We start from the raw sequence: 26,747 nt of genomic DNA on the forward strand, positions 1-26,747 counted from the left end.
TTATTCATCTTTTTCGCTTACGAGTACAATAGTTTGGGGTTTTGCTTGATATTTACTAGGGTTTTTTCTTCCAAGTCCCGTTTTTCATTTTCTTTTGATTGTATAAAATTTTTTTTTGCATTTTCTATCTTAATTTTTAGTTCCATCACTTTCCATGCATTTTTTTCTTTTGAAAGACCTTTTTTCCATTTTCTAATTTTCTGGAACAAGATCCTTCTGTCTCTTGGTATGCATGACTGATGTTTACTTTTCTTCTTCGGTATATATTTATCCACTATTTTCTCTAATATTTTATATAATATATCCGTATTTACCTGTATATCATCACTTACGAAAATTTTATCCCAATCTTTGTTTAATTCTTCATTTATTTCTGACCATTTTATATTTCTACAGTAGAAATTGTATTTTCCATATCCTTCCCACTTTTTCATCTCTTGCTTATCTCTGTTTTCACTTGCTTTGGAATGAACTGTTAATTCTGACATTATGGTCTGAAATACTCGCATTATAAACTATTATTTCTTTAACATAATTCACCTCGTTCACAAATACTAGGTCTAAAGTATTATCCTTCCTTGTTGGCAGGTGATTTATTTGTTGAATGTTGTATTCTAGTAGCATATCTAATAGCTTTTCGAATTGCCTTTTATCTTCTGCACTACTATTTCTCTCTTTTTTATATGTATAAGTACAACCACAATCTCCTATTCGTTCTTTCCTACCTATGAAAGGAAAGTTAAAGTCTCCGGATAGGAGAATAGTCCAGTCTTTGTGATTTCTACATATATCATCCAATTTTCTATTATTGTGTCAAACTCTTTAGTATTAGGGGGTATATATATTACTATATTCATTAATTTTTCAGATTCAAATTCTGCCGCTATTAGTTCACATTCTGAGTTACTATATTTCTCATATATTTTTCCTTGTTTTATGTCTTTCCTATATATTGCTGTTCCCCCTTGATTCCTATTTTTTCTATCCGGTCTATAAGTTTGGAATCCTTTTATTTGATCATCATTACCAGTCTCCGTAATACCAGGTTTCACTTATATTCATTATATCTATTTTCTTTTCAATTTGGGTTAGTTCTTCTAAGTACTCTATTTTTCTTTTTGAGTTGCTCGTTACTGAACCCTGCGCATTCATCACTATGATGGTTTGCGTGTTATCTCCTTCATTTAATATGGGTAATAATAAGGATTTTCCCATGTCTCTTTCCTGTTCTGGTATGTTGTTCTTTTCTTCATTTCCAGAAATTCTGACATTAAAGAATCCAACTTTTCCAATATATTTGATCTTCCTTCATTATAATTATTCATTTTGTGTATGAATCTGCAGTTTTCTCTGTATCTGCACCATCCCCTAGCATTGTATATACAGTATTTTTTTCTTGAGCTGTATCTTGGAGCTGATGCTTGCAAATTCTTTGCTTACACTTCATATCGTGGTGATAGCTTGTTTTTTTTCCTTCACCTTATGTTCTTTGTTCCTCTCTTTATTTGTTTGTTTTCTATTTTGGATTTTATTATTTGATTGATTATTTAACTGATTTTGATTCATGGCTACAGGGTGAATATATTCACATTTTTTGTTGAACTTACATCCTTTTCCTTCTTTTAGGTTTTTGCATATTTTTGGATGTAGATCTCCATTCATCCTCATAGCCATCTAGGTATGCACATTTACCATAGATTTCATAATTGTGACATACCTTGGGATGTTTGTAGTAACATCTTTCACCGAATCTGCAATTCCCTCTTTTCAAAAGGGTGCAGACTTTGTCTTTCTTTTCCATTTTTTCTAGCTCTTTCCCATCAGTATGCAGATCTGGGTAAAGCCTTTTAGGGATTTTATTTTGTGTTGTCATGTCGTAATTTATTTCTTCATATGTATGCCGCTTGATTGCCTCATATGTAGTATCTATGAGTATCTCTGCATCCATATTCTTGTCTTGCTCTTTGTTTTCATTATTTTTTTCTGTCATTTCAGTTTTGTTTTCTTCTCTTCCGTTTTCCTCTTCTTCCTTTTCCTCTTCTTCTTCATCTTCTACTATTTGCACATTAAGTCTTGATTTAAAACATTGTCTATCCATGAGAGACATGTTGAGCAAAATACTCTGGTATCCTTACTCATATTTTGCATGACTTCAGCACATTGGGGATGCGTGGGAATGTTGCAAGCAGAACATTTTCTGATTAGGTTTTGTGGATTGACTATGCTATACCACAGCTTACATAGTTTGCATGCTTTTGTCATTCTTTTCCCTATTGCATCAATTAGTATATTCACAATGTTCACCTTATTCATTTTCTTTGTCGGAATATGTTGATTGATGTAAATTTTCTTTATAAGTCTCTTGAATTTTATTTGGAACTCCTTCAATTATTTTCATGATGTTTTCTGATGATTTATTCCAGTTTGAAGGATCATATCCTTCCAATATGTCTATGAATACTTTTGTATCTTTTTGATAAGGGCTGTTACTGATTTCATAGATGAGAAATGCCAGCTCCCTTCCTGCTAACTCATCATATTGCATGTCTGCAAGACAAGCAAGATTTCGGCATCTCCTCCCACAGTTGTAGCTTTCTGCCATCCTGATCTGATTTACAATACTTCACTTGATAAACTAACTTAGTAGATGCTTTATCCTACTATTTTCACACTAATCTTGTCACCGGCAATTCACGAACACTACTAGATATATTTAGTTTTCTAGTTGTATATTAAACGCGTGATATCGGTTGATTAATCAGACTAAGTACAGGTACGCCTCACCAAGCAAAATGGCACTACTCAAGAGAGAAGAGAGAGAGAGAGAGAGAGAGAGAGAGAGAGAGAGAGAGAGAGAGAGAGAGAGAGAGAGATGTACTAAATGTTACGAGACGGGATACATATGCCGTTCTTGCTCGCTTAAGCTAACTGCCACTGTTACTCAAAAAAATCGTTACTGTTACTCATTCACTAGGAAAATGGATAACATGACACTTTAATGACATGGCACATCAATTAGCGATGATTTACATTTTAATGAGACTCACAGTATGTTTCGGAATTTAAAAAATTGTAAATTATTTAAAGTTAATTATCTTTACTTATTGATCGCATTGATGGGTCCTGACGTGAAAATCATACTATAAATTAAAGCAGCGTAACAATTATCTTTACATGGCTAGGAACCAACTGTTTACCTAGTAATGGGACCTACAGGTTGTTTGTGGGATCCGAAATATATTATATCGAGAAATGAATTTCTTGTCATCAGAAATATATTCCTCTGATTCCACGTTGCTAGAGCGGGGAATCGAACTTGCGACTACCGAAATGGTAGGCGAGCTCGCAACCTAATCGTCCAATGAGGAACTTTGCTATGGGTACAGAAGCAATATAGTGGCAATATTTCGAAGATACTAAAAGAAAAGAAAAAAATATAAAAACTACCACGTTGCTAGAGCGGGGAATCGAACCTGCGACTACCGAAACGGTAGGCGAGCTCACAACCCAATCGTCCAACGAGGAACTTTGCTACGGGCGTAGAAGCAATATAGAGAAAATATTTAGAAGTTACTGAAAAAGGAAAGAACAAGAATAAAAACTGCCTTAACTGTTTTATACGAGTATATGGAAGGTTTATAAGACTAAGGGAAAAGGTGAGAGGAAACCGAGTTCCAGAGCCGGTGCTGAAACCATTTCACCAGCCTGGTCTGTCACCAGTGACAAAAACAAGACACGTTGTTGACGGCCATGCTGTTTACAACAATGGCTCAACGTGATGCAATATTGGCAGGGAAATAACAGTGTTGTTTAGTGTCTTTTGCAAAAGGACCTTTGGCCTGAGATTTTTATGAAGCTCCTCACCACTGGCCTAGAGGCAATGAGGCAGAAGGGCGAGAGAAAGAAGGTGATCTTATGCAATTGTGTGTGTGTGTGTGTGTATGTGTGTGTGTGTTAGAAAGAAAAAATAGACAGACAGAGATGTTGATTTTATGCATACTATATGCAAGTGAAAGTTACAAAGAGATTGGCTTTATGCTAACAAGTGTGTGTTGTGAGAGAGAGAGAGAGAGAGAGAGAGAGAGAGAGAGAGAGAGAGAGAGAGAGAGAGAGAGCAAGGTTTCTCTCCGATGTCATCAACTTTGTTCCATTTTTGTCAGAATAGAAGGCACAGAAATTTCTGCAACATGCGAATCCAAAAGTCCCGACCCCACATATTGCAAAGTCACACGCAAGCTTCCAAATTCATACGTACACACGCACGCACACACACTCAAACACGCGCGCGCGCGCAGGCAATAGGCACAAAGGAAGCAAATACAGCTACGTCATTTCTCGTTTCCAAGGGAACTGGAAAGGTGGTGAAAAATGGAAAAGGTGCCAAAGAGGAAGTAGAGAGAAAAACGGAGAGAGAGAGAGAGAGAGAGAGAGAGAGAGAGAGAGAGAGAGAGAGATAACAGCGTGGTCCGTCATTGAGCAAGAAAAAACGAGATAATCTGACTAGGTGTATGTGCGAGAGAGAGAGAGAGAGAGAGAGAGAGAGAGAGAGAGGATGAAGCTCCTCGTCATTTCATGCAAGAGTGGTCGTTTCCTGGCTGCAGTCAAGAATCATAACTTTAAAAAAAAATAAAATAAAGGCTGATAATCAGGTTGACTTCTATACGATCTTTGTACAAGACCTTTCTCCGCAGTAAACTTTGACAAAAAAAAAAACTGTCAAAATCTTCCCGTTCATATTAAAACGATTGGGGTGGACCAACAGTTACCGAAAAAAATCTAAGAAAGAATATAAAAGATAAAGATTCCCATCAAAGAATAGGACTAAGAGACGAAACTAACAAAGCTCCTTTTCTGCTACACTGAACAGTTCTTGGATTCAGAGCAGCCGGGAATCGAAGGCGTTTATACAGAACATCAACTCGCTTTTGTTTGGATACAATTTCATCTCGGAGACAGCACGAGAAGGAACCTCTTTGTTGTTCGCCGAGCCGAGGCATTTCAGGTCTATAACACGTCTTTATGAGACCAAATATTAATTATGTGTTAGCTCTCACTTCAGCTACTGGCTTACAAACGTCAACATTTTATACATGTAAAGCACAGTACCTAGCTAATTTATAATCTTACAGACGGTATCACTAAAATTTCACTTTTGTATTAAAAAAAAAAAAAATTACTCTTACACCCTATAGGTGGTTGGGTTCAGCTAGCTAACACCAGGCACTGACGGCGCGAGTTGCCAGATAGTCTATTTCTACTACCGAACCTTAGCAGCTTTATAATGTAGACTCAATGTTATTACTATTATTATTTATTGCCTTGCATATACACACTTTTCACTTGCACTGATGTAAGTAGAGAATCTTAGTATATAATCTGCTTAACCATGTAGAAGCAATTATAGTTATCTAATTTATTATGCTAATGTACCAGCATAATTATTACTGTACTGTACCTAAAAGACGCTTGATTTTTTAAGTGCTTTTGACTCAAGTACAAGTAAATTGATTTTTAAGACCTGAAGTACGAGTTCAAAAGTAATTACTCAAAATAATGACCGATACCATTGGACACGTAATGGAAGAACGACAGAAGGCGAAAGAGTAGTAGAGCTTATTTCTTACAGGAAGGAACACTGACGCTGGAATAAGAGTTCCAGAGCCTGGCAGCAGAGGAAAAGAAACTGCCACAGCCACAGAAGAGAGAGAGAGAGAGAGAGAGAAGAGAGAGAGAGAGAGATCCGACGAAGGAATATGGGGACGCGTCGATCCGCTTCTAGAAGAAATGGGATGGAAGCGTCATTAAGGTTATTGGCAATTTGCTACTTAATTGGAGTTTGCCTTCTGTTAACGGATGACTTTAATAGACCACTATAATTACGCGGTGCGGAATAGCCACAAATATTACCCATTAATATCAATTGCCGGCGAGTGGCTCCGTCTTAGTGGATGGAAGGAATGAAATACATGCTTCTGACTATACATTCATTCGATTAAGACCAGGAAGATGTCATTGCAGATATGAGTAATGCGATGACAAATACAATGAACGTCAATAATGATTACAATAACGATGAATACGACAGAAGCATTATAGTACCTGGGCTGATAGGATGCGATGAATTCATTTCTGCAGACAATCGTTGCCAAGGTCTGCTTTGATATCATTTCGGGTCCCAACGTAGCAAAATACACTTACCTTAATCTAACATTAGAAATTGACAGACAAGATTTCGGGGCCTACATGACGGACCCGAGATGGGGCAGGTGGAGCTATCAAACTACATAGTCAGGCACGTTCTGTCAAACCAAGTATGACCCTGTTGATCTGCAGCATTAAAGAATATACCCGGCAGATAGAAGTCGGAAAGATTACTAATACCTTCAGAAGCTAAATCCTCTACGCACTGGCGGATCCAGGGCGGGGGTAGGGGTGGGGGGGGCACCTCGGCACGTGACCCTCCCTCCCCGTGAAAAATAATGACAAAATAATAATGTAGAAGATTTAGATAATACTAACATAAATGAGAGATACGAAAATGGGAAAATACTATACAAAATCTATTATAGAACTAGTGATAGAATTTTGAGAAAAAATGATAACAATAATAATAATAATAATATAACACTAAACCTTAACGATAATAATAATGGATTCTGTATCCTGATAGAACGGGTGACTGCTGTCCGTTTCATAATTTATACTTAACTAATGTATATATATATATATATATATATATATATATATATATATATATATATAATATATATATATACACACACCTATACATGCATTAAGCAACAAATGTCCTTTAATATCCAATTCGCTCTAACTCGGAATTAATACATTTTCATATATGTTAACCTAAAGGGGAATTTTTTCAGTTGACAGTAATTTCGTCCACTCGTGGATTCGAACCAGCGCGCACGGAGGGAGAAAAAATCAGGACTTCAGTGACGTTGGCAGAGTCGGTAATGTCGCACTAGCGCCCAGCTGTTGCTCCTTATGTTCAAGTGTATGAAACGGCGAGCTGTGGAAGTTTTTCGCACATGGAGTTCATTCATGACTCAGCAGTTGAAGCATGAATGTGTGTCGGTGATCGCTAATAGTATATGTATTTCCTAGGAACCGCCCCATATCAAAGGAAAACGGCTTAATGTTGATATATATATGTATATATGCATGGTTTGTATACGCAACACACACATATATAATATATATATATATATATATATATATATATATATATATATATATATATATATATATATATATATGTGTGTGTGTGTGTGTGTGTGTGTGTATGTGTGTGCGCGTGCGCGCAACATATGCGAACCAACACAAAGAAAAGGAAAACTGAAAGAGTAAACCGATTACATTTATATATGGCGCGGACTTTGTATTTCCCTTGGGAGAGCTGCAAATAACAGCTGTTACCCGGCAAGGCCACGAGAGAGAGAGAGAGAGAGAGAGAGAGAGAGAGACGAGAGAGAGAAAGAGAGAGAGAGAGAGAGAGGAGACTGCGTTTCTTTCTATAATGATACCTCGATATTGACGATGCCGAACCAAACAACTTCTTCGGCCGACTTCTTAGATTTATAATAAAGTGCGTGCAAAGTAACGCAGACGGTCAAGCTAAACACCTGAGATTTTTAAGAAAGTGTGCATGTTAAGGAACTGTAAATGCAAAGGATGACTGCATGTTAAGGAGGTATAAAGTACACGTGTAACACTTTTGCGCATGACCACCATAGTAGATTCACATCAACCGTGCATTTGATGTCTAGGCCAGTCCCTTACAACGCTCCTGATTGGCTGTTGATAAGCCAATCACACGACTAGAAACCATCAGTCTCTCTCGAGAGTTCATATAGGCAGGATGTATGTTCCACCACTGCTGAAAGACCTATACCTCAGGAGAGGTAGAACATAGATCCTACCCATGTGAGCTCTCGAGAGAGACTGAGAGTTTCCAGCCCTGTTTTTGGCTTATCAACAGCCAATCAGGAGCGTCGTAAGGGACTGGCCTAGACATCAAATGCACGGTTGATGTGAATCTACTATAGTGGTCATGCTGAAGAAGCATGCATATATCTATAAGAATTGCATCCGAAAAACTGTTCATACTTAAAGTAGACAGGAACGTGAGATTGAGTGATTATTTAGGCAGTGGGTTTCAAGTCTCGAACTTGTATATTCTTTTTAATAGAACTACCGAACGTACGTGAAAATCTTGACCAAAGCATAGTCAACACATGAAAAGATATATTTGATAAAAATAAATAAATAAATAAATAAATAAATAAATAAATAAATAAATAAAAAAATAAAATAAAAAAGCGTGATCTGACCTCCAGCTTACTCGAGATACATACAAGTTTTCCCAACTCACGCATAAGTTGTAAACGTTACATTCCTAACTTTGAACATAAATTAGAATGTGCTAAAATCTACGGTCAAGTAGAGCCTTGTTTCACCAACGAATATTTAAATAAATAAGCCATACTTTATTAGAAATAATGTTTCTGTACTGTTTAATACGCACATTATTTATTACTTATATTTTTATTCTAATATATCATGAATATCCCATTTTAAAGTTCCTGTATCTGTAACTCAACACGAAACACCCTTTTCAGACCTTTTTAGGTTCTGCAATAGACCTTTCCTACCGTGGAAAAAAATTAGTAGGTTTAATCCCAGAGTAAGTAAAAATAACATTTAAAAAAAAATCGTTGGCTTAATCCCAGAGTAAGTAAAAATAATATTTGAAAAATGAAAAAGAAATTCGTGGGCTTAATCCCAGAGTAAGTTAAAATAATATTTAAAAAAAGAAAAAAAAAGTTTGTAGGCTTACTCTTTGAATAAGCGAAAATAACAAAGAAAAAGTTTATAGGATTACTCCCCTAGTAAGCAAAAAAAATTGTTTGTAAGCTTAATCCCAGATTTAGCAAAAATAATATTTAAAAAAAGAAAAAAAAAGTTGTGTAGGCTTACTGTCCAACTAAGCAAAAATAATAATAAGAAGTTTGTAGGCTTACTCTCCGGCTAAGCAAAAATAATTTTTAAAAAAGTTTGTAGGAGTACTCTCCAAGTAGGCAAAAAAAAAAAAAAAAAAAGTGCTGGATGGAGGCGCTGCTATGACACAGATTCCGTGTCTCACGCTGAGGATCGATCTCCGGACAACTCCCGAGGAGAGCAGAAAAGAGAAGTATACGAGAGACGATATAACTGGGAGTTGAGTTACGTAAATATTATACACTTACGGTACTGCGATATATCAATGGATGCAAGGAAGTTACGATGATTTTATGATTAAACAGCTCTGAACAATCAAACATGGATAATCATGTCTGTTCACGTGTACTGTTTATACATAAACATTTGCATATGTGTACAATTAAAAATTTATTTATGATACCACCTCCCTGACAATGATGCACAACCGCTCCATATTACAATCCTCATCGGTTATCGGAACCAGGATAAGATGTCCTTCCCTGTCGCGTCCCCAGGAGTTACAAGGATTAGGATGTCTCAAAGACTTATCAGTCCATCCTAAGAGGAGACATCGTGTACTCACTTATCTCTTGGAGCAGGTTTTACTGTTCATTCAAAGTGTCCTTCTGATGATTTTCTCTACCTTTCTTTTAAACTCTTCCACACCATTGATGTTTACGACTTCTGGTGGCAGTTTGCGCGGGAACCTATATGTATGTCTCAAATTCCCGAGACAGGGGCATTTGACTAGCAAATGTCCAACAGTTCAAGGGAACAATACAGTCATCGCAAAACGGACATCATCAAGATCCAGCGAGTGAGTCTTGTGGGTTCGATCCTCAACCTGCAAATACGGAGCCTAAAATAAACACCGCCGAGGTAATCTCCTAATGGGTTGGGGGCGGAGATCCTTGACGCGTCTTTGTCAATGCCTTGACAGGAAAGATGACAAGATGAACGACTGGGCGACAGATGAGACAGAAAAACAGACAGTCGGACATACGAGGGGTTAGGAGAGAGAGAGAGAGAGAGAGAGAGAGAGAGAGAGAGAGAGAGAGAGGAGGAATAACAGGTGGGTTTACCATTGGACTCGAGTGTGGTTCTTGTGCGTAGGTGATAGCTAATGCTGGTTTTGGTAAATTTATTTTACGCAGCTTGAAACGTACATATAGAAATAAAAGCGTCTTCTAATTCATGACTATGATATATACTCACTGAGACTCACCTAGTCGATATGAGGGAGATAAACTTAGGTTTCGTCTTTCTGTTCACGTAATCACAGCCTGTTGTAGCACTTATAATGAAGCCAATTCCCGTTAGCTCAGCCGAACTATTTATTTTTAAGCCCAAGGAATGATCTGCTGAAAAAAAAAAAAAATCTGAAATATATTATATATATATATATATATATATATATATATATATATATATAAATCTATATACAAGTGTATATATATAAACTACCATTCTGTATCATGTCTCTTTAGAAACAATGGTATCTATTCATACTGAAACAGTGTTCTCCTTTTAAATGATTTCTGTTTTTATCCCCCCAGCTTCTCTGAGAGCCCAATGTCAAACACGCAAAACGAAAACAGGCCGAATGGGGTCACGAGGCTTCTTAAACTTGACCAAATAACACCCGGGATTGCACTAAACCTAACCCACAAAACAAACTATAAAATAGAAAGGGTGAAGTGATTTGGAAACTGTACGAGTTGAATGACGGTAACCGGGTGTATTGTATCTCCTTTTATGCATACAGACATACAAATATAAATACATACAGGGGCATTATTGATGACGTTTTCTCATGTTTGTATTCCAACCCACCTCCTCCTCCTCATTACGGGTTGCTCTATGAGCAAGAGCCCGTGCTGGCACAAGGCCAGCTTAATCTAAAACAACATTCTCCTCTTCCCTACCCCCTCTCTCTCTCTCTCTCTCTCTCTCTCTCTCTCTCTCTGTTAACAAATGTTTGTTGAAACATACTTCTCTCAGAATTAGAATATTTCCTGTTATGCATACATTCATACACCTGCATACACAGACATTATTGATGACTTTTTCGTGTTTGTATTCCTCTCTCTCTCTCTCTCTCTCTCTCTCTCTCTCTCTCTCTCTACAATTACGTACTTGTGTTTGTGTCATAATTAGAATGTAGAATTAGAGTTTAACAAAACTTTTGTAAGGTAACTGAAACGAGTTCATTCAGCTGTTCATTCTCAGGCCTCTACCCAACGCCGTATTCTTCTTCGTCTATTTACAGGTTGGGGGGCTAAGACCCCTTTCCGATCGCACCAGACTACTCAGGTCTGTAACTCATGCGGCGTTAACCTCCCCTTTCATACAAAGTAACTTCCCAAGTATTGAAGTTATTTATCTCTTCTCTCATTTTCTTCTGAAGGTCGGGGACTCAATACTGAAATAAATGGTGCCCTCTTGTTAAGGGTCAACTTTTTAATTAAGGGTCATAGAGTAAACGTGAGACCTACGTAATTCTAGCAGTAATTTTCACGAGGATTCCAATTATGGGTGTGTTTTTGTTCTACGACGAAAATTAAGGAAGGAAGCTAGGCCAACTCTGGGTACCTACAGGTTCACTATACGCCTACGGATCTAATTGGAGGGAACAATTTGTGAAAATATCAAGTTTTTAAATAGATGAGACTTATACGTCAGCGGAAATCGCAACTCAATTCATTTCTGCTGGAAGTCTCAGTATACTCACATCGACGCGTACTACGTAACTGTGCAAGCAATTCTTTCCTTCGCGACTGAAATAGAGACGAAACAGAGGTAAGGGTTGAAGGCGTCTTTGACCTTTTCGTCCTACAGTGCGCCTCCTCTAGAGCACTTTAGCTTAAAAAAAAGGGGTGATCATATAGAGGCAACGCTGTTTAGCAAACACGAACCCAGTCTTCCCTTCATCTCCTTTTCTCTTGGGGAATAGACCTCCCTCCACAAACATGTACGTGTTTACATCATAAACAAGCTCGGGCAATTGGCGTGTTAAAAGGTACAACACGTTAGAAATAGATATAAAAAAATTCTTGTAAATAAAATAAAACAACAGAAAAGGGTGCAGACCCCTTCTATTGGTAGAAGAGAAAGGCCTAGGATACGAATATACGTGTTTACATCATAAACAAGCTCGGGCAATTGGCGTGTTAAATGGTACATCACCTTAGAAATATACGCACAGATGCACAAAATTACTGTAAATAATATAAAACAACAGAAAAGGGTACAGACCCCTTAAAAAAACGAAGACATCTGCTGATACAAGAGAAAGGGACGGGGATGCGACGAGAACTTACGCAGTAGTTTATTCCCTCTGGAACCCCAGAGATCCCCCCCCCCAACCTCAACGCCCCCCGTGAACAGACGCCATCAGAAGAATAATTTGCCCCCTTGGTAGAGAGAGAGAGGAGGAAAAGTTGAGGTATTATGTATCCAGAAGGATAATTAACGTGAGTGGCAGTAGGTGAAACAAGGTGAAGGGAACGGTAGAAAGTTCCAGGTAACTCATTAAGGGAAGATGATGAAGAAGATAATGATAATGATAAGGATGATGACGATGTTGTTATCAACTTTAGGGGATACAAAAACAAAAAGAAAAATCTCAAAATACTGACTCTGGCATTTTGCTTTCCTGTTTTGTCACGTAGGTTTATTGTTAGTAACTATGAATACAATACATATGTATAAATATAATATATATATATATATATTATAATATATATATATATATATATATATATATATATACACACATACAGTAGTACCTCGAGATACGAAATTAATCCGTTCCGAGGTGCCCTTAGTATCATGAGGTTTTCGTATCTTGGACCGCATTTTACATGTAAAATGGCTAATCCGTTCCAAGCCCTCCAAAAACACCCCAGTAAATTATATTTCCAGGCCTAAAACACATGTTCTAGGGTTACGACGCCGATCCGACGGAAGAAATATGATTCCAAAAAGGCAAAATACTGTACATACTTGAGTAATATTCAACTGCATGTAATGTTCAACCCAATTTTTACTGCATATATTAGGACTTTAGCATATGTCCCTTACCAATAAGCCTAGCCTATGTTAGCGGTTGCTACTGTAGCCTAGTCTATGATTCTGACATCTAAACCTAAGAAGCTAAAAGCTTAGAATATGCCAATAAAATATATAAATAATCAGTATGTACTAATTTCAAATAATTATTAATTAATCATTAACTATAATACACAAAAAAAAAACCTTCCAATCGATTGTTTACATTCAGCTCTTACTGTCTTACAAGTACCGAACGAAAGCCAAGCAATCACTTTTCCTAGGACACAGTAAGCCATAAATTTTCATTAGTATTTCTCTTCAACTAATGAAACTACCAAACAGTATAATAACCATTCGTTTCTATTCTTTACTCTATCTTTACCTAATGGAGATACCGAGTTACTGACAGCTATAATGAAACATATACGTAACATAATATTAAAAAGGAAGAAGAATTCTAAAAAATACGTATTTGTTGGCAGTCTGATTTATTTTATATTTTATGATATCTAATTCACAATTTTTTTATTAAATGTATTGCATGTACTCATTTCAAATAATTATTAAGTAACCATTAACTAAAATAAACAAACAAAAAAAGGCTTCCAAACTTCTGTTTACATCCAGCACTTACAAGTATCAAACGATCGCCAAGCAATCACTTTACACAGTAAGCCATAAATTTTCATTATCTCTCTTCAACTACTGAAACTATCAAACAGTATAATAACCATTCATTTCTATTCTTTATTCTATCTTTACTTAATTTTTTTTTATTAAATGTGTTGCATGAATAAGTTTTTCAATTTACAGCATCCTTTTACCAATAGAATACTTAAAGCACAAGGGGTAGATGCTGACCAATAGGAGAGCAGGATCTTATGGGGTGACTAGCATCAGGAACCAATGGGAGAGCGGGAGGATGGTGGCAAGTTTACTCAGCTGGCGGTGCAGAAGTTATATAATTGTTCTCGGTGGTCCGGGCGAATCTCGGGACTTTACAGCAACCACCTTTCGTATCTTGAAAACTTTTCGTATGTAGAGCTGTAAAATTTTTCGTATTTGCTTTAGTATCTCGAGTTTTTTGTTAGTTGAGCCTTTCGTATGTCGAGGTACCACTGTATATATATATATATATATATATATATATATATATATATATATAATATATATAGATATATATATATATATATATATATATATTATATATATATATATATATATATATATATATATATATATAAAGATATATATCTTTATTTATGGATTTATCACGTTCCTAACTTTCGTGATTCAGTTATACTACATATATATATATATATATATATATAATATATATATATATATATATATATATATATATATATATATATATTTAAAAATCACAGCAGATACATGCGACTTCATTTTATAAGCGAACACCACAAGAAAATGACAGGCAGAATGTCAGTACCAAGCGCTTTCTCCTGGTTATTCAGACATCGTCGGGGCACAAATGAAATGCAGTTGGAAAGAAGGTTACAAGGTAAACAAAAAGATCAAAGATAATCCAGGATAATCCGGGATCATTTGTGCCCCAACGATGCTCTGAATGAACAGGAGAAAGTGTTTGGTACTGACCTCCTGCCTGTCATTTTCTGTGGTGTTTTGCTATATATATATATATATCATCATATATATATATATATATATATATATATATATATATATATATATATATATATATATATATCTATATATATATATATATATCTATATTGTATATATGTATATATAATATATATATATATATATAATATATATATATATATATATATATATGTGTAATATGTATATATATATACATGTATTGTATTCATAGTTACTAACAATAACATACATGACAAGACAGGGAAGCAAAATGCCAGAGTCACTATTTTGAGATTTTTCTTTTTGTTGTTGTATTCCCTTAAGTTGATAATAACAGAAATCATCATCATCATCATCATTATCTTCATCATCTTTCCATAATGAGTTACCTGGAACTTTCTACCGTTCCCCTTACCTTGTTTCCCCTACTGCCACTCATGTTAATTATCTTTCTGGATACATAATACCTCAACTTTTCCTCCTCTCACTCTCTACCAAGGGACAAATTATTCTTCTGATGGCGTCTGTTCACGGAGGGGTCGGGGGCGTTGAGGTTGGGGGTGGGGGGGGGGGGGGGGGGGGGGGTTGGAGGTTGGGGGGGGGGGGGGGGGATCTCTGTGGGTTCCAGAGGAATAAACTACTGCGTAAGTTCTCGTCGCACCCCCGTCCATATCTCTTGTATCAGCAGATGTCTTCGTTTTTTTTTTTAAGGGGTCTGTACGCTTTTCTGTTGTTTTATTTTATTTACAAGAATTTCGTGCATCTGTGCGTATATTTCTAAGGTGATATACCTTCAACACGCCAATTGTCTGAGGTTGCTAGTGATGTAAGCAATGATGTAAGAAATAATGTAGGAAAGAGAAAACCGAAGCTGGCAACGTTGAGGAATATTAGTGTAATATAAAATTAATATTTCATATATATATATATGTGTGTGTGTGTGTGTGTGTGTGTGTGTGTGTGTGTGTATAATTTTATATTACACTAATATTCCTCAAGGTTGCCAGCTTCGGTTTTCTCTCTCCTACTTTATTTCGTTGATAAATGTGTTCGGGTGAATTGATTTCAGTCAACATTAGGAGAAAGAAGTAGTTATTAAAAAAAAAAAACCACACACACACACATACACAAACGCTTACTGTCTCTGTAACAGCTACAAACCAATATGAAAAATTACAACAACAACCTTTTAAATTTTTCTCTTTGTCTGTTTCAGACCAAATAATGGCAAGAATGAAGAGGATCGAGACGGAAGAGAACTGACTTAGTTCTGCCATCGAGGAGACGTAAAAGAAAACGGCAATCCTGAAGAAAACGGTAATCCTGAAGAAAACGGCAATCCTGAAGAAAACGGCAATCCTGAAGAAAACGGTAATCCTGAAGAAAACGGTAATCCTGAAGAAAACGGTAATCCTGAAGAAAACGGTAATCCTGAAGAAAACGGTAATTCTGAACTGCAGGGACGATATCTTTCAAATCTGCGAAAAACCACTATGAGCGCCGTAGAGCTGACCGAACTGTTACCCAAGGAAAGCCAAAAATCTACTTCGAGTCGCCTCAAAACACCAGCAGGTGAGTCATCCCTGCCTTCGACTAGGGGCTAATTAAGGTTGTTAGCTTAACTTCCTCTGGTTAAAATTGGTTGACCTACTTTCCCAAGTCTCTCTCTCTCTCTCTCTCTCTCTCTCTCTCTCTCTCTCTCTCTCTCTCTCTCTCTCTCTCTCCAGAGGCGAAGTCTATTAAAGTACCTGCTAATCCTCTTTCGTACTTTTTATGAACTTTTGTAAGTTCTGCTCTCTTATTAGGTGGACTAATTATGTTCTCCCTAGACTACTTCTTAGTATAAATGAATAATATTTACCTTCATAATGTAGATTCATGTATATTTTAGCATAACAGCGACAATCAAAGGAGTATAAGAACGTATTCCGGAAAAGAATAATCTGGCGCTTTGAAAAATGAAATACAAATTCCGCAGATGATAAGAGCGTAAAGCTTCTGACGTCACTGATGTTACGTAAACATCGTAACTCGATTATTTACGATCGTTTTGATAGCTCGGAGGATACAATATGAGGGTAATATAGGCACAGAACTAGAAAACTGAAGCATATCGATCCCGGAATGACATGTGTCTGTAACAGAATTCCTCTGCAGGATACGCGGAAGATGAAAGAGCAAAGAAACAAGGACGTTTTCTGTACAGCTTATAAAACTGTATGAAACCCTCGATTTTAGCTGTAGTATGAAACTCTCAGTCACGAACAGGCAGCGCTCAGTTGCTCCCCAGATGTGAGGCAGGTGAAGACGCGCCGCTGGCCGGCACATCTAGCGGTGCCAGATGCACGACCATGGCTAAATTTAACCTTGGATAAGATTTAAAAAACTACAGTGGAGGCTAGATGGCTGCAATTTAGTATGTTTGATGACTGGAGAGTAGATGATCAACATACCAATTTGCAGCCCTCTAGCCTCAGTAGTTTTTAAGATTTGAAGGTGGGCAGACAAATAGCCATCTCAGCAGTATTTTTCAACAGAAACGACAAATGAATGATTACATTCACTATGAGAAAACTTCGCTCTGCTAAACTGTTACAAGATGAGGTCAACTGGAGGGCTTGAGGTCACAGGGAATGCTCAGAAATACGGTCCATGTCTGTCGACACTGCCGACTCTTAAATCGAGCAACACAGATTTATGGAATTTGATGAATGTCAGAATGGGACACCATTTTCAAGATGAAAATATCTAAAGAACTAGCACGGAATTGACTGTTATGATGACCTTTCATATTTCCGCAGTTATCCCTAGTGCCTCGGTTGACCTACTAGACGGTACGTTATCTTCCTGGAAGTCAGTCGATTGTGGTGGGTCACAGCGAGGGTGGAGAAGGACATCAAGGGTAACAGCCTCATGCTTGATAGACCTAGAGAGACCGTGAATGTTAACAACCTCAGGGACAGACCTCATCTAAGAGAAAAAGGTGGAAAGATTAAGATGAAACACAAACAAATATGGCGGGTTATGGGGTAAAATCACTCTTACTATACTCTGTTTTTTTCCATCTGTCCATCCGCCTGTGGTGTTTGCGCATGGTAACACTGTGTCCCAAGCTTTAAATAATTTCCTATTTCGAATATTAACGGTGTAATTCGCATACAGTAAATTATTAAAACACTTTTCAGTTGCAAATGGATACCCAGATATCCTTTTATATACCTAAAACTTACACATTGCTTAACTATTTAAAGCCCGGGACGCAGTGTTACCACGCGAAAACACAACAGGTGGATGGACAGATGGAAAAAGCAGAGTATAGTTTGAAATAGTCATTTTGATGTTTCCATTTAGATTCGAGCTTCGCAAGAAATACGACATATTAATCAGTCATTATAGCTATAGTAGATTCACATCAACCGTGCATCTGATGTCTTGGCCAGTCCCTTACAACGCTCCTGATTGGCTGTTGATGAGCCAGTCACAGAATTCCCTCAGAGAAGTGGAACATACACCCTGCCAATGTGAACTCTCTCGAGAGACTGAGAGTTTCCCGCCCTGTGATTGGCTTATCAACAGCCAATCAGGAGTGTCGTAAGGGACGGGCCTAGACATCAGATGCACGGTTGATGTGAATCTAATATAGTGAAATGTACGTGTATGTGTGTGTGTGTGTGAGCGGTTGGGAAGGCTAATCGAGAACGTGCTGAGCTCGCAATGGTAAGGTCTGTGGTTTGCACTTGGGCTACTGCCACCAACTGTCATATCTGTGAATGGGTACCAGCAGCAGCTGGGCGTCAGGAAAAGGGTATGGGGCTTGCAACTTCATCTCTCAAGACTTGCCGAGAGCTGAGGGACACCACCCTGATGGTACTATCCCTTTTAAAGGGGAAAAATCTTATGGGATATATATAAATAAGCAAATACAGTATATATTATACATACATACAAATAATATATATAAAATATATACATATATATATATATATATATATATAATACTATATATATATATATATATAAATAGAGAGAGCGACGAAGAGAGAGAGAGAGAGAGAGAGAAGGGGGGAGGGGTGGAGTGGGTAGACGCACAGAGCTCGGCAATGAAAATTTTTATGGACGAGGTGATATGAAAAGATTACCGAAAGGACTGTAGAAGCCGGTGCAAAGTTTTCCCATCAGACGAATCGCACAGGCTGGGGTAGTCGAGAGAAACTGCAGACACTGGTGAAAGTTTGTGCGAGCTCGTAAGAGGAGAAAGTTGAGAGAGCGCTAGCTTGAAACAGCGTCATGTCATGGAGATGAACGGGAACTTGGAAGATGGATTCTTATAGACATTTGGGAATGAATATTTCGCATGGCGGTAGGACAGTAGATGGGAATTACAGAAAAGGCGCGAATAGAAAATAAAGAGAAACAATCGTGTCAGAGATGAGGTTCCGGAGTTGCTTGGCAAAGCAAACGAACGGACTCAGCGAACTGGACGCAAGCAATTGTTTTGTGCAAATTGAACCAATATTTACATCGGCTCTTTTAAACATCGATATATCAGGACGTCGAGAGGGTCGTTCGTCATGATTTTTTGATTGGAGTGTTTACGCTTGGAAATTGGAAGTTGAAGTACGAATGTTGTTTCGGGTTTATATATATATATATATCTATATATATAATATATATATATATATATATATATATATATAAACACATATATATAAATATATATATATATATATATATATATATTGTTACGAAATGCCAAGTATCTGATTACTACACTTATCATTCATTAACTGATACCTCACAAAAGCCAGACACCTGAACCCTCATCACAGGTATTAAACGACTGAATACTCTAAAGGCAACAGTGATCCCTTAACAACTTACCAGTATTGCAGAAAAATCAGGACTAAGTTCATCAAAAAACGGTGTGAGGTAATCTTGTAAGGAATTAAATTAATCAAAGGGCATCACCCATCCAATCCAAAAACATTAAAAGTTCTAAGTATTTCCTTGATTTCAGAAGTCTAAGTACTTCCTGGTTCTAAGTCACTTCAAGTAAATTGAAGGAAAACAGATTAATTCCCAACGCTATGTTTCTACCTAACATAAATATAATAATAATTAAATGCAAATATACTGGTGTAAGATAAAGAAAACACTTATAAAATCGTTACGTTACTTTAAAAATCAAAAGTACTATGCGATGGAGAGAGAGAGAGAGAGAGAGAGAGAGAGAGAGAGAGAGATGTGAACTGTTTGAGAATATGCCCGAATGAAATTTTCTTCCTTACGGAAGCTGGACAGTGGATGACACAAAAACGTTTTTGGCAATATTGCTTCCAGAAGCTTTGAAATCTTACGCAACTTTACATACAAAATGTGTAATCTGCACATGGCACTCGGCAAAGACATACACGTATGAGATGATTCTGTTAAAAAAAGACACATACTCGATTCGATCAACCGAAGCAGAAGCCCCTTATCACACATGATGACAGATTCCCAAAACACATTGAAGATTCGAGCTCGCTTATCAAACGTGTTGACAGATTAGGAAAGCAAACAGAGATAATAGGGAAACAATCGTAGTTTCAAACGGACAAAGAAAATCTCTCTCTTTCTACATTCTACGTTATATATTCTTCTTTTACATTATGTTATGCGAAATCTGAACACACATTTAAAACATCCTATCTCTAAGCTATCTAGAAATCTGAAAAAATGTTGCACAATTCTACATAACATTTTATACAGTCACAGAGGAGATATATGCATTTTGAAAGTAGCAATATATAGTATATAATTATATATATATATATATATATATATATATATATATATATATATATATATATATATATATATATATATATATATATATATATAAGCTACAATTGTCCTTCAATATCCAATTGGATATTGATTCTAATTACAAATGCTTTAGTTTGAGACAGAGATTTGTAAGGTGGGAATCGGTATCATTTTACATACCTCACTTGTTGGCCGGGTCGCTAACATAACTGAAGTCCTGATTTCTCCCCTGTCCGCTGGTTCGAATCCACGAGAGGACGATATTATTATCAACTAAAAAATTCCCCCTCGGTTAACATATGTGAAAATCAATTCTGAGGTAGAGCAAGCTGGATGTTAAAGGACATTTGTAGCTTAATGCAGGTATATGAATCACGGTGATGTGATAACTATCCAAACAGATTTTTATCATTGTCTTAAAGGGTTTAGTTTGGTCTGCAACTTGAAGCAGTTAAGAAAACCATAGGAATACAGAGGCTTGATACTGGAGAGGAGTTCAAATCCAAATGTTATCCAGACGGTTCAGACACGTATAGATTGCTTGTATGGTGTGTTTACGTTGCATGGAACCAGTTGGTTATTCAGCAACGGGACCAATGGCTTTACGTGACTTGCCAACCACGTCGAGAGTGAACTTCTATCACCAGAAATACACATCTCTAACCCCTCAGTGGAATGCACGGGAATCGAACTCGCGGCCACCGAGGTGGCAGGTCAAGACCATACCGATCACGCCACTGAATTGAATCATAACAGTTTAGGCGTGAAGAGAGAATGGGAAATGGATGCACTTATACAGGAGACAATAAGATTGGGCGGGTCATGTCAAGAATAGCGAAGCCAATATATATATATATATATATATAATACATATATATAATATATATATATATATATATATATTATATATGCATTAAGCTACAAATGTCCTTTAATATCCAATTCGCTCTACTTCGGACTTAATAGATTTTCATATATGTTTATCGAAGGTTATTATCAGTATTATTCTTTTTTTAATGATAATTTCGTCCTCTCATGGATTCGAACCAGCGCACAGATGAGAAATCCGGTCCTCAGTGACGTCTTTACCGACTTGGCCAAAATCAGTGGTATAATATTGTCTTGAAAAATGGTGAGTTCGCTAATCTTGACATGATTTTGATTGTTCTTTGCAAGTTTTACGATGAAAACTCAACAATTGGTAAAATAGACAAAATAGGGAGAAAGTCCGCCAGATCTACATATCAAAAAGCACAGGCGAACACAACAATGGCGGAACAGTTATTATTTTCACCAGAAAATAGGAGAAACTTATCGTCAGTCTGACGAAAACTCACTAAACAAGCAAACCACCTCCTCGACAGGAGACGACGGAAGAGCAAGCAAGAAAACAAGAAAGCAAGAAACCAAGGAAGGAAGGAAGCAAGCAAGCAAGGAAGGAAGCAAGCAAGCAAGTAAACAAGCAAGCAAGCAAGCAAGCAAACAAGCATAAAGCAAGAAAGCAAGCAAACAAGCAAGCAAGCAAACAAAGGCAAGCAAGCAAACTAAGCAAGAAAGCAAGCAAGCGAGCAAACAAGCAAGCAAGAAAGAAAGCAAACAAGCAAGCAGACAAGCAAGCAAGCAAGCAAGAAAGAAAACAAGAATGCAAGCAAGCAAACAAGAAAGTAAACAAGCAAGCAAACAAACATGCAAGAAAGCAAGCAAGCAAACAAGAAAGAAAGCAAACAAGCAAGCAGACAAGCAAGCAAGCAAGCAAGTAAACAAGCAAGCAAGCAAGCAAGCAAACAAGCAAGCAAGAAAGCAAGCAAACAAGCAAGCAAGCTAGCAAACAAGCAAGCAAGAAAGCAAGCAAGCAAACAAGAAGGAAAGCAAACAAGCAAGCAAGTAAGCAAGCGCTCAATAACTTCCGATCGCTCAACTCCACTATCGTCTCATTAGGTCACGAGAGCGTTAGATAAAAAAAAAGATAAGGTCGTAATTTATTTTCCTCATTACAAGCTTCATTTAATAGGGCGAATACACGAAGCTAAGGGAAGCTTTTTAATTTCCTTTTTTTTTGGTCTTTTGTTCTTTTCGTTTTTAGCAGGTTGGTGATGGGGAAAAGAGCGTCATGCGAATTAACGAAAAAAAAAAATAAAAAAAAAAAAAATAACGAAGCTAAGGGAGTTTTTTTTTATATCCTTTTATTTTCTTTTTTTTTTTTTTAGTAATTGGAACAGAGCTTATGCGAATGACCAGTAAAAACAACAACAAAAATACAATAAAAAAATTTAAAAAGCCACGAAGGCAAGGAGTTTTTTATTAACATCATTTTATGTTTTTCTGAGCGGGTTGACGATGGGGAACAGAGCGTCATGCGAATTAAAAAAACAAACAAACAAACAAACAAAGGTGGGTTTTTTAATATCCTCATACGAATAAAAAAAATAAATAATTAATAAAAAAAGATGCCAAGGGGAGTTTTTTTACTATTTTTTTAGCAGGTTGGTGATGGGGAACAGAGTGCCATGCAAAATAAATAAATAAATAAATAAATAAATAAAAAAATAAAAAAGATGCCTAGGGGAGTTTTTTTTATTATTATTTTTTTAGCAGGTTGGTGACAGGGACCAGAGCGTCATACGAAAAAATTTTCAAAAAAACAAAACGTTTAGCTGTTTAAAAAAACAAAAAAAAACGTTTTAAGCTTTTAAAAAAACTTTGAAGCTGTTAAAAAAACAAAAAATTAAACTTTTAAGGCGGGTTAAAAAAAAAACTTTTAGCTGTTAAAAATTTTAATTAAAAAAACTTTTAATTTAGCCTGTTAAAAAAAAAACTTTTAGCTGAAATTTACAAAAAAATTAATTAACTTTTTTAAAAAAATTCTGGTTTTAAAAAACAAAAAAATTAACTTTTAGCTGTTAAAAAATTAATTTAACTTTTTAAAAAAAATTCTTAAAAAAATTCAAAAAAAAATTAACTTTTAGCTGTTAAAAAAATTTTACTTTTTTAAGCTGTTAAAAAATGTTAAACTTTTAGGGCCTGTTAAAAAAAATTTTCTTTCAGTTGTTAAAAAATTTTAACTTTGAGCTGTTAAAAAAAAAATTAACCTTTTCTGTTAAAAAAATTAACTTTTTAGCTATTAAAAAAATTAACTTTTAGCTTGTTAAAAAAATTTAACTTTAATTTTCTTTAAAAAATTAAAACTTTTTAACTTTGCTGTTACGAATTAAAAAACAAAAAACTTTCAGCTGTTAAAAAAACAACTTTTAGCTGTTAAAAAAAACTTTGAGCTGTTAAAAAAATAAACTTTTAGCTGTTAAAAAAAAACTTTTAGCTGTTAAAAATAATTAACTTTTATCTGTTAAAAAAATAATTAACTTTTATCTGTTAAAAAAATTAACTTTTAGCTGTTAAAAAAATTAACTTTTAGCTGTTAAAAAAATTAACTTTTAGCTGTTAAAAAAATAACTTTTAGCTGTTAAAAAATAATTAAAAATTTTACTTGTTAAAAAAATAATAACTTTTATCTCAGTTAAAAAAATAACTTTAGCGTTTTAAAAAAATTAACTAGTGAAAAAAAATAACTTTTAGCTGTTAAAAAATTAATTTTAGCGTTAACTTTTAGCTTTTGTGAAAAAAAATTAAAAAAATAACTTTTAGCTGTTAAAAAAATAACTTTTAGCTGTTAGCGTCGCCCCGAAAACAAATGTGTCCGACTAATTATCGGGTCCATTTACTTTAGGTCATAATGATGGGAGCCCAACTGAGCGTGAAATTTTAACGAGGGCTTTTTCGGCGGCCGGGCGAACGCTTTCCCGGTCTGCTGGAGCTCGGGGAGCGGATTGCTCGTACGGAAGCGATTGGGTCTCCATCGGCTTTTGTTTCTTTGTTTGTATGGTATTTTTACGTTGCATGGAACCACCGGTTATTCAGCAATGGTACCAACGGCTTTATGTGACTTCCGAACCACGTCGAGAGTAAACTTCTTTTGTCAGAAATACACATCTCTAACCCCTCAGTGGAATGCCCGAGAATCGAACTCGTGGCCACCGAGGTGGCAGGCCAAGACCATACCGATCACGCCACTGAGGCGCTTGTTTGTGTGGACTTTCATCTTCTTGTGGATTCGTCTCCATTTGTGTTTGTTTATTTGTTTTCCTCAAAAGGGATTTCAATTCCGTAGTTTGCAATTGTGACGACAATAATAATAATAATAATAATAATAATAATAATAATAATAATAATGACCCACAGTGGTGCAAGGGGGGAACCGAGCAGGTTCTCCATAGCTTTCGTTTGTGTGTGTGCATATATATATATATATATATATATATATATATATATATATATACTATATTATATATATATATAAATATAGATATATATATATATATAACTAATATATAATAATATATATATACAGTGGATTCTTCACCTTTTTTTGTGGTCCACGGAACTGCATAAGGTTTCCCGCCCCACCGACCTGTAACACCCCCCTACAAAACGCAACAAATTCGTGACTGATTACAGGACACAAAAGAGGTCATTCCCTGATTCCACTTTTCAAGATGATCACGGACGCCGCTGTTGTCTTCATTTCCTCTGGAACTGACTGGAATATGGAATTGGAGCCAATTCCTAGATGCTGATAACCATGTTGGTGGTCCGACCTCCTTCCTTAAATACGTTTGTATGAATTATTAACACTTGCGTGGAATGTGAAGTGTGAGAAGTGGAGTACGTGTGTGTAAGACACACACATGAATCACCCAATACAGTGCCTGCTTACATTAAAGCGTATAATATATTATCCACATGCCTTCAATTACGGTCAGCAAAATAACATGACATTAGGCTAATTCGTATAAGTATGCAGGATGGACGTGTACTCATATGTATGAAATATCTGTGGGTACATAGGCGTCTAAGCTTAATTTTCTGCAGCAATTGATTGATTGTGTATTATATCTGGCGTCACAACATCTGGGTAATTGACACCGAAATAAATTAAATATAAAAAATTAAAATTTTTGATAAATTTCATATAAAAATATCTATAAAAATATAGTATATAAAAATTTTGTTCATATATATAAGTTCATACAAAGACAATCTATGTATAATTGAAATTTGGTTGAGGAGGCTCGCCTCCCTCATATAGATATATATACAACTGCTCTATATTACAATCCTTTCCAAGAATTGTAGCTAGGATACAATGACCTACTCTGTCATGACCCCCAAGACAGGAACCTATGTCTCAAATTCCCGAATCTGGGACATTCAATCTGCAAATGTTTCACAGTCAAGGGCACAGTACAGTTCTCGCAAAACAGAGGATTTTCACGAGATATCAAGAACCCATGTGTGAGTCTTGTATGTCCAATCCTCAATCTGCACAACATCGTTTCTTGTCTCCTTGGCATATTCGGATATGACCAAGGAGACACTGATGACGTGATACTACGCATTTTTTGATTAGTCAAAATATCCTCCCACTGGGACTGCCAACATTTTTTAACTCTTTGACCTACAGGAGGATAGAAAGCCCGATATGGTAGTAGGCATCTTGTGGGTTCTGGGGAGCTGACCGCAGACTTTGCAAGTTGGTCAGCTTTCTCATTCCCAGCCACCCCAACATGAGAAGGAACCCAACAGAACTTTATTTCTTTCCCTCTTCCAATATATCTAAAATCAGAGGGTTTAAAGGGTTAAAAGATTCCAGCGACTGAAGAACACTTCTTGAGTCACAATATATAATAAAATTATTTTCGTTCCGAATTAAAACTTCCTTTAAAGCCTTTAAAATTCCATATAATTCTGCTGTAAAAATCGATGCAACAGATGATAACCTGCCGCTTCTCTCTACATCAGGGAAGGCTGCACCAAAGCCGACGCCAGCATCTGACTTTGAGCCATCCGTGAAAACTGCAATGGAGTTCATGTTGCAAAGAGTGTTCTAAAAATATTGACCGCATGGCCTCACTGGAGAATTCTGTCTTGGTAAAATTAAAATATCTACAAAATATTCCCTCTGAAAAGCTCCAGGGGGGACTAACTGAATATTTTGCGGTAAATACCTCACTTTATAAAAAAACCAGAACTTTGAAATTATGAAGTCCAAAATTACAACATCATATCGATTCCAGGAGACCTTGAAATCAATGAGTCAAATTCACAGCTAAGTCATCATTCAAACCAGACACCTTGAATTACGAAGTCAAATTACAACAATCACAAACCAGAGACCTTTAAATACTTTTAAGTCAAATTGC

The 26,747-nt window shown here is 36.2% G+C and overlaps 2 protein-coding genes across 4 annotated transcripts in view; one reads left to right on the plus strand and one right to left on the minus strand.

The window, feature by feature from the left end:
* Positions 1-15,053, minus strand: part of LOC135205711 (centrosomal protein of 152 kDa-like) — a 97,633-nt gene extending 82,580 nt beyond the window's left edge. Inside the window, exon 1 of the mRNA XM_064236774.1 lies at positions 14,923-15,053. Coding sequence (XP_064092844.1) covers positions 14,923-15,053 — 131 coding nt within the window. The remainder of the gene's footprint in view (positions 1-14,922) is intronic.
* LOC135203677 (inaD-like protein) overlaps positions 1-26,747 on the plus strand; it is a 92,146-nt gene that overhangs the window by 12,706 nt on the left and 52,693 nt on the right. For all 3 annotated transcript variants that reach the window (XM_064233573.1, XM_064233590.1, XM_064233582.1), the window contains exon 2: positions 15,899-16,254. In XM_064233573.1, the coding sequence (XP_064089643.1) occupies positions 16,176-16,254 (79 nt within the window). In that variant the 5' untranslated portion in view covers positions 15,899-16,175. The remainder of the gene's footprint in view (positions 1-15,898; positions 16,255-26,747) is intronic.

Source organism: Macrobrachium nipponense, chromosome 24 (genome assembly GCF_015104395.2).
Source record: "Macrobrachium nipponense isolate FS-2020 chromosome 24, ASM1510439v2, whole genome shotgun sequence".
In the NCBI taxonomy this organism is placed as follows: Eukaryota; Metazoa; Arthropoda; class Malacostraca; order Decapoda; family Palaemonidae; genus Macrobrachium; species Macrobrachium nipponense.